We start from the raw sequence: 14932 nt of genomic DNA on the forward strand, positions 1-14932 counted from the left end.
GATGTCATATGCTGAATCTCTTGTGAAGACGTCTGTAGTATCCGTGCTGGGCTAATATATTCTCAGAGCCAGAAGATGTCAGGACAGCAGAGCGAGGATGAAGGGGATTCCGCTCACCAGCCCTTTCCAGACACACGTGAAGGACAGAAGTCCCCGGCGTGTCCGGGAAGCCTCAGCCGATGTGTTGCGGTGCAGGTGAAGTGTTCTTTAGGAGCTCGCTGTGTGTGTGACTAAAGTTATAATGGCTGGAATCATGACAGATAAGCTCCGTGATTGAACCTTGTTGGTTTCATTAATAAAAGACATTGCAGTCATGTGAAAAAAAGTCTGCGGCTCCAAATAAAAACTGAACTTGCCTTTAACTGTTCAATATTACGTTTTCTTGCCAACATTTCTTAGGAAAAAGCTCAAGAAAGTAAACTGTTATGAAATGGTCATTCTTTTCTATAAATCAGATCAGATCTACAGCTGCTACGGGATTGTGACATCTGTGATGCTCATGAACCGCAGTCGTTTCATTTTCTCGAGAAGCTCTTCCTATTGGCTTCTCCTAAATTTAAAGCTTACATTTCTGCAAGCATTTATACCATTCCTTTAACTTTTTCCACATACTATTGTCACTGCTGGTTTTAGAATGACCATTAACGTTCATTAATTTATTACTGCTTCTAACATGCTACAAAATGATTAAATAAGCGTGCCCATGTGTTTTTCAGTCTTCTTACCCAGTGTACCGCGTTTATTGCTCGTCATATCTCGATGTTTATTGTGATCCAATGTGTGGAAACTTGACTTTGAAGATCAAATGTCAGTATGTTTTGTTTTTGATGGTTTTGTTTGCCATGTTACAGACGGAGTGTGGAAAGCAAGATGCAGAGACAATTACAGACATTGATGCAGAAGAGGTTCTGGTGAGTATGTGGAAGGTGCTCGCTCCGTGGCCATGCTCTTGTTTGAGAGGTCTGAGACATAGTAGAATATAGGAAAAGAATCCTGCATTATATGTATGTGTATAGTGTAGGGCTGCAACTAACGATTATTTTAATAATCGATTAGTTGGCCGATTATTTTTTCGATTAATCGGATAAAAAAAAACAATATGCAAATTTTTCGTTTATTTAAAAGAATTTAATGAACTGGATGTTAAAAAACAACTTAAAATTTACATTAACATTCTTATTTTGTTATGATGTAATAAAAAACAATATTTTCAAAGTACAAGAACCCAAACACAATATTTATGAAACAAAATAACCCCAAACATTCTGAAAAGAGGTGGACTATTACTGTTCAAGAAACTTTGCCCCAGCACTTTGCACTTTGCACCCAGCACTTTGCACCCAGCACTTTGCACCCAGCCCTGGCACTTTGCACCCAGCACTTTGCACCCAGCACTTTGCCCCAGCCCTGGCACTTTGCATCCAGCACTTTGCACCCAGCATTCAGCACTTTGCACCAGCCCTGGCACTTTGCACCCAGCCCTGGCACTTTGCACCCAGCACTTTGTACCCAGCACTCAGCACCCAGCACTTTGCCCCAGCCCTGGCACTTTGCATCCAGCACTTTGCACCCAGCACTTTGCACCCAGCACTTTGCGCCCAGCACTTTGCCCCAGCCCTGGCACTTTGCACCCAGCACTTTGCCCCAGCCCTGGCACTTTGCACCCAGCACTTTGCACCCAGCCCTGGCACTTTACACCCAGCACTTTGCACCCAGCCCTGGCACTTTGCACCCAGCACTGGCACTTTGCACCCAGCACTTTGCACTGTGCCCCTGCACCCAGTCTCCAACTCTGCCCTGCACCCAGCCCTGCCCCCACATTCTGCCCTGCCCCCACACTCACACTCTGCCCTGCACCCACTCTGCCCTGCACCCACACTCACACCCTGCCCTGCATCCCCACCCCCACTCTGCCCTGCACCCAGTCTCCCACTCTGCTCTGCACCCACACTCACACCCTGCATCCCCACCCCCACTCTGCCCTGCACCCAGTCTCCTGCCCTGCACCCCCCACCCCCACTCTGCCCTGCACCCCCACCCCCACTCTGCCCTGCACCCACACCCCCACTCTGCCCTGCACCCACACCCCCACTCTGCCCTGCACCCACACTCACGAACCGCTCTGTGCGAATGGAGCCACTCGCACAGAGCGAACCGCTCTGTGCGAATGGAGCCACTCGCACAGAGCGAACCGCTCTGTGCGAATGGAGCCACTCGCACAGAGCGAACCGCTCTGTGCGAATGGAGCCACTCGCACAGAGCGAACCGCTCTGTGCGAGTGGAGCCACTCGCACAGAGCGAACCGCTCTGTGCGAGTGGAGCCACTCGCACAGAGCGAACCGCTCTGTGCGAGTGGCTCCATTCGCACAGAGCGATTCGCTCTGTGCGAGTGGCTCTGTGCGATCCGTGCACATAGACATGAAGAATACTTACCTCCGGAACGCGTCACATCCGTCACGTAGCTAGAAGGCGGAGACTGCAGAGCGTGTAGCAGAAGCGGGGAACGCTCGCGGAGGTAAGTAAAAGGAGCCGAGTGCTCCAACAACGAATTGATCACTCGATTAATCGATAACGGAAATCGTCGACAACGATTTCCGTTATCGATTATTATCGATTTTATCGATTCGTTGTTTCAGCTCTAGTATAGTGTGTTTGTGGTCTGTATGGTAGTAGATGTGTGGGTTCTGTATGGCCCGAGGAGTCCCAATCTGGAAAGAATCTAGCAACTTTTTTCTCCCAAGACTTTCTAGCATCAATAAACACGTACAACCAAACAAATTGTTTATGCTCTGTATTCCCTTACTTCAGAAAGAGCTTATAAGCCACAGGGAGCAGTTGAAGGATAATTACCAAGTGGTTCTGGACAGACAGATCCAGGCGGAAAAACAGCTTCAGGTTCAACTCAAACAGCTGAAGCAAAAGAAGGAGGAGGAGATTCAGCGACATCAGGTAAAGGCTCAAAGAACACACCAGATCAAGTGCTTTGGAAATAACATTATCACTGGAGCAGTTTGCATGGCTGGTGTGGTGTAATAAATTATACATTACGTTACTATTTGTCAGCTTTTATCAATAATGTTATTAAATGTACTACAGAAGCTACCGTAATAAAGTTATTACATTTATAGCAATGGGTCAGTAAGTAAGATCTGCTTATCCTACTTGATTTTATTAATTTTAGTTTAGTCTCAAGAAAAATCACATTGGATTACATCACAGATGACCAACATCTGTAAAAATGTATGTAAAGCTACTCATCTCTTCAAACTGCATGGTGGTGGTACATCGTAGCCAAAACAATGAAATGAAACCTAGAGGATAAATCATTCTAGTTATTGCAGTTTTTTGTCCAGAATTGCTCCAGTTACGAGTGGTGTTAATGCATCCCAAGTGTTAAGGCAATGTACAAAATACACTGTTCTTCTTTCTTATTGCCTCAGGATGCCCTAAAGGCCATCCAGGATGTTGCTGTGAAACGGGAAGAAACCAGAAAGAGGACAGAGAAAGACAAGAAGGAGCATTGTCAGAAAGAACAGGATCTTAACTCCGAACTGGAGAAGATGCAGTCAAAGAGTGAACGGTGAATAGCGGAATATTTCTGTGAGAGGGGGTTATAGATGTATTGAACAATTACCGTGAGGGATAGTAAGTGGCTTATATGAAAATGACATTCTTCATGTTTCAATTACCGTATTTGCTCGATTATAAGACGAGGTTTTTTCCAGAGCAAATGCTCTGAAAAATACCCCTCGTCTTATAATCAGGGTCGTCTTATAATCAGACCTCAAATAGGTCTGATTATGAGACTAAGATCCAGATCCCCCGCAGCGATGCAGAGGACCTGGATCCTCCTGTGTTAACCCCCCCCAACTTACCGGTGCTTCTGAGTCCCCGGTGCTTAGTCCGGGCTGCGTGTAGAGCTCTACGCGATACAATCGCGTAGAGCTCTACACGCTTCCCGGACTAAGCACTGGGGACCCAGATGCAGGGGACCTGGATCCTCCTGTGTTAACCCCCGACCCAACTTACCGGTGCATCTGAGTCCCCGGTGCGTAGTCCGGGCTGCGTGTAGAGCTCTACGCGATATAATCGCGTAGAGCTCTACACGCTGCCCGGACTAAGCACTGGGGACTCAGAAGCACCGGTAAGCTGGAGGGGGGGGGCATAACACAGGAGGATGCAGGGGACCTGCATCCTCCTGTGTTATGCCCCCTCCAACTTACCGGTGCTTCTGAGTCCCTGGTGCTTAGTCCGGGCAGCGTGTAGAGCTCTACGCGATTCGCGTGGAGCTCTACATGCTGCCCGGACTAAGCACCTGGGGCTCAGATGCAGGGGACCTGGACCCTCTGTGTTATGCGCCCCCCCCCAACTCAGAAGCACCGGTAAGTTTGGAGGAGGGAGGTGTAGTGTTAAATGGGGGGTGTAAGGCATTTCTGGAGGCAGAGTGCTCTGTGAAATGCCTTTTAACCCCTTTAATGCCACTCTGCCTCCTGAAATGCCTTAAACCTCCCTATATGCCACTCTTCCCCATAATATGCCTTTTAACCCTCTAAGTGCCAGAGTGGCATATAGGGTTAAAAGGCATATCATGGGGCACAGTGGCATATAGGGTTAAAAGGCATATCATGGGGCACTGTGGCATTTAGAGGGTTAAAAGGCATATCATGGGGCACAGTGGCATATAGGGGGTATAAGGCACTTCTGGGGCAGATGTGCATAACTGGGGGGCAGGTTGGAAAAGAGAAGGTAATAAAATATTTTTCTCAAGCATACCTTTTATTAAAAAAAAAGTGTTTAAATGAATTAACATTTACTAGTAAAACTTTTTTCCTATAGGGTCGTCTTATATTCAGGCTTTTTTTCCTAAATTAATATTAAGATTTGGGGGGTCGTCTTATAATCGAGCAAATACGGTAATTTTGCCTGTTACTGGCAAAGAGAAACTGCATGGCAACATAATTGGGAGTGGCTAAAATCCAAAAAGTTATGTAGGGATGACTGTAATAGTGAGCCACAGGATACACATCCAGTGGGCTAATTGATTTAGAAAAGGGGACATTTTTATGTATCTGTGTAAGAAAATAGTCAAATAACAAGTAGAACCAATAAGCAGTTAGCCCATTACCAGTAGGACTGATGGCCACAGGGTGGCGCAGGTAAAAGGCAAGACACGGGTACATTTAATGAATATTCCAGGTCAACAGGAATTTCCTTGGATTTTAGGCTACAACAGGAGCGCGAGGAACTGGAAAAGAAGATTGTATCTCTACTGGCAGAGCAGACAAAGGAGAAGTGAGTCTATAACATAATTATTCATAATAAGTAAAGAAATGAGTTTTGTATGAGAGGCAGCAGATTGCCCGTTGGCTGTAGCAATGCGTGTGGTGTGCTGAGAATGTGGGCTTCATAGCCATGGTCCCTGGGAGCAACATCATGGCCATTCTCTGTTCTTCCTCCATACTGAAATGCAGGCATCACGATACATTGATAATACTTTTTGCGTTTGCGCATCAGCTTTGCTACTCCATTGTAACATGTATTCATTTCCACAGGGAAGAGTGGGAGTCTGAATTGGCCTCGTTAAAGAAGCAGGAGGATAAGATCACGCAGAGTGTCCAGGAGGAGAATGACCGTGCAGTGAGAGCTGAGGTAGAAGCAGCATACACAATGTTATCTATATATGTATCTATTAACATCTTTGTGAACTATGGATACACTTTAGAAACAATGTTTGTGTGCTTCACTGTACGATCCATATGGTAGAGCAGTACGTTTAGAGCCGGCAGATTTTAAAGTGCTATTACAATAGGAAGAGTATACAATCTGACAACAAGATTAATGAATGTTAATATGTACTGGTTCAGATGAACCTGCACTTGCAAAGATGAATTTGATTTGTATGATTCTGGGCCCATTGCACCACTCTCTCTTTTTAGCCTAAATCTAACAGAGAGAGTGACACTCTGGGGCCCGAATTTACCATCAATAACTATATAGTAAGACATAAGAAACCTTATTGTGAAATATATCTGCCTTCAGATAATTCCATTTTTTGCAATGATAAATAGAAAGGAGCAAAGCCTATATCCCAGTTAGTCATAATGGGGAATCCACTGATCAAACAATAGCTGAAAGAAAAAGATTAAACTAACTTATAACATTTAATAAATCCTTTTAAAAATCAGAGAAAAATAAAGCCAGGTTGCAGACTGACCGGTTAATTCTTTTAATTCAGCTTAAAATAAATGATGAGTGAGGTCCTATAGACTCTGTTTCTCTGATGTCATATCCTGACGCTCTGCCCTGAAGCTGAAGAAAAAACGTTAGCCATCACTGGTCTATACGTTAACAGGTTTACTTGGGAGAATAAAATGGTCCCTGGAACTGGGAACCATTCCTATAGGATATATAGCATGTCAAGGTAAGAATCATAGCAGGATCCAGAAGTTATGGCTTCACTTGAGGATACCTTGTTCGACATAGTAGTTTGGACATAGAAAATAAGCTAACTGATGCTGTGTGTCCACATTGCACAGAAACATGAAATTCAATGGCAGGAAAAACCCCAAACATTTGGCCCATCTAGTCTGTCTGTATACTGCAGATGCAAAAAGCTCGGTGCCGGATTGTTGTACGTATTTTGGGATTGAAAGACAGTTGTCAGGAATGATGGCCTGTGTGTGAGAACATGATCCGCTCATTTACAAACCGGCCACATGCGTGTTGGCATGAGCCAACATCAGATGAAATTTTTCCCTTCTTTATAAGCCTTGAGAACTGCTTACCATCCGACATCAGGTTTTCCACCTCATCTTTCCTGCTGTAAAAACCTCAAACCTTATTTGATTCTTGTTTTATATTCAGGATGCCCTACTGTTTCTCTGATGCATATTTAATTCCTCCCTCGTGTTAATCCCTACCACTTATGATGGAAGAATGTTCCACTACCACCCTCTACGTAGGTTAAAATGTCATTACAGTATAACCGTTTCTTCAAGAATTGTGGGTTATCTGAGCTGCTTACCTGACATGTGATCCTCATGTTTTCCCAGGTTCTTTCCCTGGAGAGTCGGCGAGACCTTTTACTCATTTCATTAGAAGATGCGGAGAACGAAGCAGACGTCACGCTTTCCTGCCTCAGGTGAGTGTTTAATGATCTTGTCTTGAGTGATAAGGACACATGCCGCCAGTTGATCTCGCTATAAGATCGCTGTCTGTTGCTCTCCTCCTCAGGGTTGCCACCCCCACCCTAGAGTGGATCCAGCTAAAGCAGAAGTGGGAGGCCAGATTAGCCGGGATCCAGCAGATAAAAGCCAATCTTCGGGTAAGGAGATGTGCACCAGCAACCGGCAGACTAGACTGTGATAGGTACAGATATATAGAAGATTTTTTTCTGGAATTGTCCTTATGATGCTGGTGGAATGCAAGTAAAAGTGAATGGACCTGTCTGCGCAAATATACATAGAATTTAAACCTATGACGGGTATGCGAGTGAACTAGTGATGGAAGTTATTCACTCTTCTGTATTGAATAGGAACAGTTTGACTCCCAGATTCAGCAAGTAAGAAATGGATGTAAACTTACAAGCCTCCCATCAATTATGGCTCCCAGTCTACCTCCTCCACCCTCTGATGTAAGTCTGATTGCCACATTGAATAATAACTGTTCCTGCAGACCATACTGCAGTGTGTTGATCCAGGAAGACAGGTAACCTGTAGTAGCCTAAAGCCCATTCTATTGTTGGCAACATGTGTCTGGAGTAACTGGTAAAGATGTTCAGTTTAAGCCATGGCGATAAGTTCCTTGGGGAGGGGGGGTTGTTATATGGCTGACATCCAGTCTGAAGCTAGTAAAGGTGCCCACAAATGGGGCAAGCTCATTAAGGAAGACCCCAGCTTTTAGCTAGATCTCTGCTCTGTCATAGTAACATGGAATCTGATAGCATCTAGTGTGCTTTTTTTCCCTTCTTTGTGTGTCTTCTGTAAGACTTGTAAGTCTAGTCTTATTTTTATGCAGGAACAAATAAATTATATTCCTAAGAAATGTAAGAAAAGGTAAACGGTATGGCAAGATAATATAATACAGAGAAAATCCATAATAAAATAAAAATATGGGTCTGCTTTAAGTGGCCATACGCCTCAACCTAAAAAGGCAATATGATCGAAGTCCAGGTCTGCAATACTATGAATTAAAATAGGCATGATGTAAGTGTGAAAGTTGAATCGATATAAAGTGAGACCACCTGTACAAGACATTGCTGAGCACTGTGTGTGTATTCATGTTCTGGACGCTTTCAGACAAACCTCATGTTGCAGAGGATTGCCCTGAGTCCTCTTCAGATGCCCCATGTCGCAGCGCCATTCCAGCCATCTGTACCGTACACCCTCCCCAAGCAATCTCAGCTTCCGAGTGCCCTCCCATGCCAACCCTCGCCTCCTCTGCCACACATCCCTGGACCTTTTTCTAGTGCAACGCCTGCGGTACCCAGAGCAGCAAGTACTACTCCCTTCCAGACGACCACTAATGATCATTCAGCTGTTCCTCCTGCAGCGGACAAGCTGAGCAAAATCCTGGAAAAACTGCAAGCCAGATTCCCGCAATGCAGCAAGTAAGTATCTTTAACATACTGCGCTGCCCTTTAATAATATAATGCACTAGCTTGCCTGTTTGTTGGGGTGTCAAACCCAAAGAAAATATTTTCAGCTACTGTTAGTTGGTTACCTAGTAATGTATGAATGCTCAGTAACGTATATCTACGTATTCTATATCTATATTCTATATCCTTTTATAGTATTCCTTAAATATGGGGTACACACTGCTTACCTTTTACCTTTACCTTATGTCTCTCTCAGAGCTCAGCTCACTGGGGTCATGCAGCAGATTAAGATGGCTCGTGGAACGCTCTCTGGGCTCACTGTGGAGGAACTCTGCAAGCTTGTGGCTAACAGACTAGTAGAAACACAGGATCTAGCAACCAACGTCACATTAGTAAGTACTTTTATCTCCATACTCTGCTTAATTTAACCTTTGATTCTAAATGTAGCATTATCAACACAATTCCCCATACTGCTGAAAGCCCAAAACAATTCTCAAAAATCGTTCTTTAATCACTTACATTTTTGCTGGGAACATTTAATTGTCACATGACACAAAATCGTTCACTAATTTATTTTGTGGTGTTTCTATGTAGCTAAGCATAGAAACATAGAATATGGAGGCAGGTAAGAACCATTTGGCCCATCTAACCTACCAATTGTTTCTGATGTAATCCGTTCTTGGTTTTATCTTATATTCAGGATAGATTTGTCTCATGCCTCCCAACATTTTAAATGGCCATAGAAAGACTTGTTCACCGGGTGATGGTTAGACATGAGGCCTTTTAACATGTCTCTTTGAGCTATTCATAGCTATTTCTAAACATATGGGAAGTCATACAATGTATTTAGTTAAAAATAAATATACCGTATTTGCCCAAAAATAGGCCACACTTTTTTCCCCCACTTTAAGTCTTTAAAGTTGGCTTGCGGCCTATAATCGGGGGTTTAGCGCAGGGATGCGCAATCCATATTGCCCGACATCCGGGACATGCAGTTCTGGGCGGGTGTTTTTTTTTTTCTTCTTTCATTTAGCGCTGCAGGGGACCTGGATCCTACTCTCCGACAGATGCACAATGCGTGCAGACAACCTCCGCTGCCGGCACTTCCTCCGGGGCCTCTATGGTGGAGCACCAGAAGGTTATGTCACTCCGGTGCTCCACTATAGAAGCCCCAGTGGAAGTGCCAGCAGCGGAGATTGTCTACGCACATCGTACAGACGTCCTGTGAGGGGCAGAGTGGCATATCTATAAGTAATGGTGCATTATGAATTAAAGAGGGACCTTAAAATGGCTATTGGTTTTCCAAATTTCTGTTTATATATAACATATGCTGACTAACTGCATAATAGATACCAAAAATAAATGTATTTACATTATATACATGTATTTCTGTGCATTAAATAAAATACTATTTTACTATTCCACTAATGTGTATTTTTATTTTAAAAATACATTTTTCTTTAAAATAGCACCAAACTTTTAGGGTGCGGCCTATATTCGAGCCAATAATAATAATATAATAATAATAATAATAATAATATAAAAAAAGCACATCCTAAAACTTACTACTGTTTCTCTCCCTCTGCTAATGACGGACTAGCCAGATAAGCCAGTTTTCAGTCCAATATAAACATAAGAATTTTAACAATAAATCTGGCACTCTTACCACCTCTCACTTCCACTTTCCACTCGGGATAATGGTTGGTGAATGAAAGAGTCTGTTCCCTTCAGCCCTGCATATAACTGTTGATTTGTGTGGTTTCTGTACAGTTGCCCTCCAGAATCTGTCACTGAGAAACCGCAAGCATCGCAAAATCTGGTTAACATGGGATGCATCCACTTTCCTAGTAACGCCGTAATCCTTATCCACAGTTACACATACACATAAGATGTTAGATGAAATGTTCTTTGCACTTGGAACGTTGAGTATAGTAAAATGAAAACTCATATTTTATATCTGCAGCCTCCTCGAAACGGTAGGTCGGGGTTTCATACACCCCAAGGAACGGCTTCATTCGGACCCTCATCCCCAAGTGCATATTTGGGGCAGCCACTACAGGTAACTCGATAGAATGGGCATCGGCCTTCCCCCTCATGTTAGTTGTGTGTATGTATTGTGGCACATTAGCCAGCGTTTGTTGGTCATTCTGACAAGGCTGTGAGTCTACGGTGATATTATAAACGGCACATTCGGTTTAGTTGAGTTCATTGTCTTGCTTTATTCACTCTTTATAGCTTTCTGCTCCTTGCAAGCTGTGTCTTATATGCCAGCAGATCGTTCATCCCACTGATCTTAAACCAATGTCTTGCAATCACGTCATGCACCAGAAGGTGAGGAGGGCTCTCTTGGGGTTTCTTGGGAAGCAGTGAGGGTTTAGGATGGTGGGGAAAGTGGTTATTTTAAGGTGTATAAACAGGAGTTCTATTATTTACGTACACATGTTGGCAACATCAAGATAATACTATGAATTGATTAATATAGCATCATATTCCAGTACTGTGACTTTTGACATCCCCTTGTGTCCTTGTATGCTTCTTCCAATATAGCCCATGGATGTTTCTAGTGTTAATAATACCAGTTTTATGAATCTGTTGTTTATGAAATATATTATAAAATACATGACTGAAAATACATAAACATTTTATGTACACCAGTGTGGTGTTGTACGGCCATCCTTTCAATTGTTATTTTTTTTTTCCTTTTTTCTTGATTGATCTTTCTTCATAGTGTATTTCTTTCTGGGCTTCAACAAACCAAAATGCTTCCTGCCCTTTCTGCCCCAGAGATAAACCATGATTAAAATGGACACAGAGACCATCGGCTAACTCATGATACAGTTCGTAATGTTCCCACGTGGCATTTTGTACATAGAATGCTGTGTTCAGAATGTTTTGTACATATTTTCCCTGATTAAAAATCATATTGTAGGTCTGCAGCCATTGTGCTTCTATGTTTGTACGATTGCATACATATGCCTGTTCCGTTGACTGATCTGTATGTCAAAATCCACTCGAGTCCGCTTGCTATAGCTAAGGGTCACCGCAATATAAATATTTTTTTTTTTTTCTCATCCATGCGTGACCGTTATAAACTACAGTAGGCAAACAGTATGTATTGTCTAAAGGTTATCCTCTCAGATTTACATTTTGATTTAAATAGACCAGGAGAATAAATGAATGGGGGTAGGAAATTACATGATATTTATACAGGGGTCAGACATGACAGTTTATTCAAAACACATGAATCCTGAATGAATATATAAGAAATATAGTGTAAAAAAGGTTCAAGAGATAATTTGTTTTTAGACAGAAACACCTCTCTCCAATGGTAAGGAAACTGGAGACAAAACCCTTTTGGCCCAGGAGAAGATGGAGTAGGTTGGTACCTTCGTTTTGCCAACATAGAAAAAACATGTAAAGAAAAATGTAGTCACATAAGCTTTCATAAGGGACTTCTAGATTGAAAGTGTATAAAATATTCTATAGTGACAGAGGGGACAAGGAAACATGTGTTTCCAAAATTTAAGTCAAGATTGTTGTGTATTTCTAATTTTATCTGATGTTTTAATGTAATGTGTTTGATATTTGTACTTCAACCAGAGGACAATGTCCTAAAAGGAGGCAACATGCACAGTGGCAACAAAAAGTAAGGGGGTTTTCTGCATTAATCGTTCATAAAATGTGATTTGCTCTACATCTAAGGCACAGGTATAGACAAACAACGTGCTTAAACAAATAACACACAGACAATGATAATCTGTCATGTCCTTATTGTACGCACCCATTAAACATTCGCAGTTGTGGAGGAAAAAGTAAGCGAACCCTTGGATTTAATAACTGACCGAACCTCCTTTGGCAGCAATTACCTCAAACAATCACTTCCGGTGCAGACCTGCACAACGTTCAGGAGGAATTCTAGACTATTCTTCCTTACAGAACTGCTCAATCTCAGTCACATGCGTAGGATTTCTGGTGTGAACGGCTCTATTGAGGTCATTCAGCAGCATCTGTTAAGGTCTGACTCGGTTACTTCAAAAAGGTGGATTTTCTTTTTTAAACCCATTCTGTAGTGGATTTACTTTCGTGTTTAGGGTCACTGTCCTGCCACTTTACACAACTTCTACTGATCTTCAGCTAGCAGACAGGCCCCCTGACGTTATACTGTGTGGTAACTGATAAACTTGGGAATTCATTGTCCTTTTTGATTGCGGCAAACTGTCTAAGCCCCAAATCATGATCCTCCCTCCATTGTACTTCACCATTGGAATGATGTTTCCGTGTTGGTACACATTGCCCTTTTTATGCCATATGTAGTGTTGCATGTATTTTCCAAACAATTCAACTTTGGTTTCATCAATCCACAAAACATTTTCCAAGCGGAGTGCCAAGGTGCTCTTTGGCAAACTTTAGGTGAACAGCGATTTTTTTTTTTTTTTTTTTGTTTGTTTGTTTTGCATATGGTAGACTTACGAACAGAGATGTTAACCAGTTCCAATGATTCCTTCAAACCTTTAACTGTTACTCTAGGGTTCTTTTTTACCTCAGTGATGCAGACTCCCGTGGGAAGTCCCGGCAAGGGATATTGTTAAAGCGCATCGAGCAGACGTGTCGGCAGCAGAGGTTGTTTACGCGCATCACCGCTGCCGGTGAACGTCTGCGCGATGCGCTTAGACAATCTCCCATGCCGGCACTCCCCCCGTGGAAAGTGCTGCCAGGGGAGGCTGTCTCAGCGTATCGGAGAGTAGGATGCAGGTCCTCTGCAGCCCTGCGGGGGATCTGTATCCTAACCATGCTGCCTGCCCGGCGCCGGGAACTGCATGTCCTGGGCGTCGGGCGATACGAATTGCGCATTCTTGCGCTAGACCCCGAATATAGGCCGCACCCCCACTTTAAAGACTTATAGTGGGGGGAAAAAGTGCTGCCTATATAAGGGCAAATACGGTATTTGAATACTGGTAATTCTAAAGGATTCAGCTACTTTCTCATGCCACTGTATATTAACAGGCCACTCCAGTGTCCCAGACAGCCTTTTAGAATTTGTATTAAAGTACTTGTTATTGAAGACTTTAATATGCATTTGTTAAACCAGAAAAAAATTATGTAATGCCTCCTCTGTGGTCCATTGTGTTGCACCACTGCAGTTTGAAGTCAATGGGAGTGCTGTCAGCTCATGCGCATGTGTGTGTCTCTTTAACCTGAACCCCACCCCCGCTCTGGGGAAAGCTTGCCAAGCCAGTGATGGAGTGAACTGTGAAAATATCACATGGAACAAGATATGTTTGTCCGAACAGGTCTCCTGCACTGCAAAGTCTGCAGACTCTCCCTGTGTATTTGAAAAGGGGCACCATGAATGCGTAGTGTATGATTGCTGAAGTGTGCTTTTATGTTTACATTCCTAAGCGTACAGCAGCACAGACAGAAGGAGGGTTTTGAATGTCATGGTTACCCGACCTCCTGCCATTTACCCATTACTGATTCTTTAGATTTTTTCCCCATCTGCCGTCTCAGCATGTCATGGGAAGACCTATCTATGCAGGGGGCTAGATGAACCCAGGCTATTTGGCTTCGTAAAGGTCAAATGATTTACCAAAAGCGTAGGTAGGACAGGGTTCAAAAAGAAACTAAAATGGCTACACTGCCTTTTCTTGGGTATCACATTGTTGGAGTCTTAGCTGGGAGTGCCACTGGTGCAGACATGGTGCTGCTAGGCATAGTCACAGGAGAACGCGCGGGGAAAAAATGACCTGCTAACAAGACAAAGGGGAACTGCGGACAATGGGTTTTAGTGCAGCTACATTCATTTATTAAAACTATAGCTTTTCGTTTCTCAATCCATGTAGTTCCAGACAGAGTTAGGTGAAACGTTTATTTCACAGAAGGTGAGATCTGTCAGTTAATGTGGTGCAGGATAGCATTATCTAATTATCCATTTTCATCACTTGTACTTAAGATGCCCCCTAAAACCTTTTTGTTTAGGGCACTAAAAAACTTAGAGCCTCCCTTGATTTCTCACATGTTACCCTGACCGCAAACCAGTCCAGTAACACAAGAGGAAGACATTATGCAGATCCTGAGAACAAGAAGTTAAGATGGCTTCCACTATGTTCTGACATGGAGAACTCTGGGAGAAGCTCCAGTTCTCTGGGTTGCGGGAGCAGGGTCTTGACAGGCCCCACTCCCCGCCCATTTCCCCTTTAAATGGGGGTGTTTCCCATAATGTAAGCAGGACCGCCCACTGATGTCAGGAGTCAGTCTTGGCCGCGTCCCGCAAGGGCAGGCTTCGGGCAGCTACATGGTTGTATAGGTTTTAGTGTATATAATTATACGATTTAAGAC

At 43.4% G+C, this 14932-nt stretch overlaps 1 protein-coding gene across 1 annotated transcript; it reads left to right on the forward strand.

The window, feature by feature from the left end:
- The first annotated feature begins 9 nt into the window (after positions 1-9).
- On the forward strand, positions 10-11532 carry RNF214 (ring finger protein 214). Its single transcript, XM_053452247.1, has 14 exons — positions 10-195; positions 852-911; positions 2809-2949; positions 3441-3580; positions 5224-5292; positions 5553-5649; positions 7053-7141; positions 7234-7324; positions 7535-7633; positions 8298-8608; positions 8853-8988; positions 10560-10655; positions 10832-10927; positions 11325-11532. The coding sequence occupies exons 1-14, from the start codon at positions 76-78 to the stop codon at positions 11391-11393; spliced, it is 1614 nt and encodes a 537-aa protein (XP_053308222.1). The 5' UTR covers positions 10-75; the 3' UTR covers positions 11394-11532.
- Positions 11533-14932: the final 3400 nt, after the last annotated feature.

Source organism: Spea bombifrons, chromosome 12 (assembly GCF_027358695.1).
Source record: "Spea bombifrons isolate aSpeBom1 chromosome 12, aSpeBom1.2.pri, whole genome shotgun sequence".
In the NCBI taxonomy this organism is placed as follows: Eukaryota; Metazoa; Chordata; class Amphibia; order Anura; family Pelobatidae; genus Spea; species Spea bombifrons.

What these genes read in the sequence shown, in the direction of transcription:
- RNF214 (XM_053452247.1), top strand. Translation starts at nt 76, where the DNA reads ATGTCAGGACAGCAGAGCGAGGATGAAGGGGATTCCGCTCACCAGCCC. An exon ending in GCCGATGTGTTGCGGTGCAG is followed by an intron (nt 196 to 851) that starts GTGAAGTGTTCT and finishes GCCATGTTACAG; the next exon opens with ACGGAGTGTGGAAAGCAAGA. An exon ending in ATTTGGGGCAGCCACTACAG is followed by an intron (nt 10,656 to 10,831) that starts GTAACTCGATAG and finishes CACTCTTTATAG; the next exon opens with CTTTCTGCTCCTTGCAAGCT.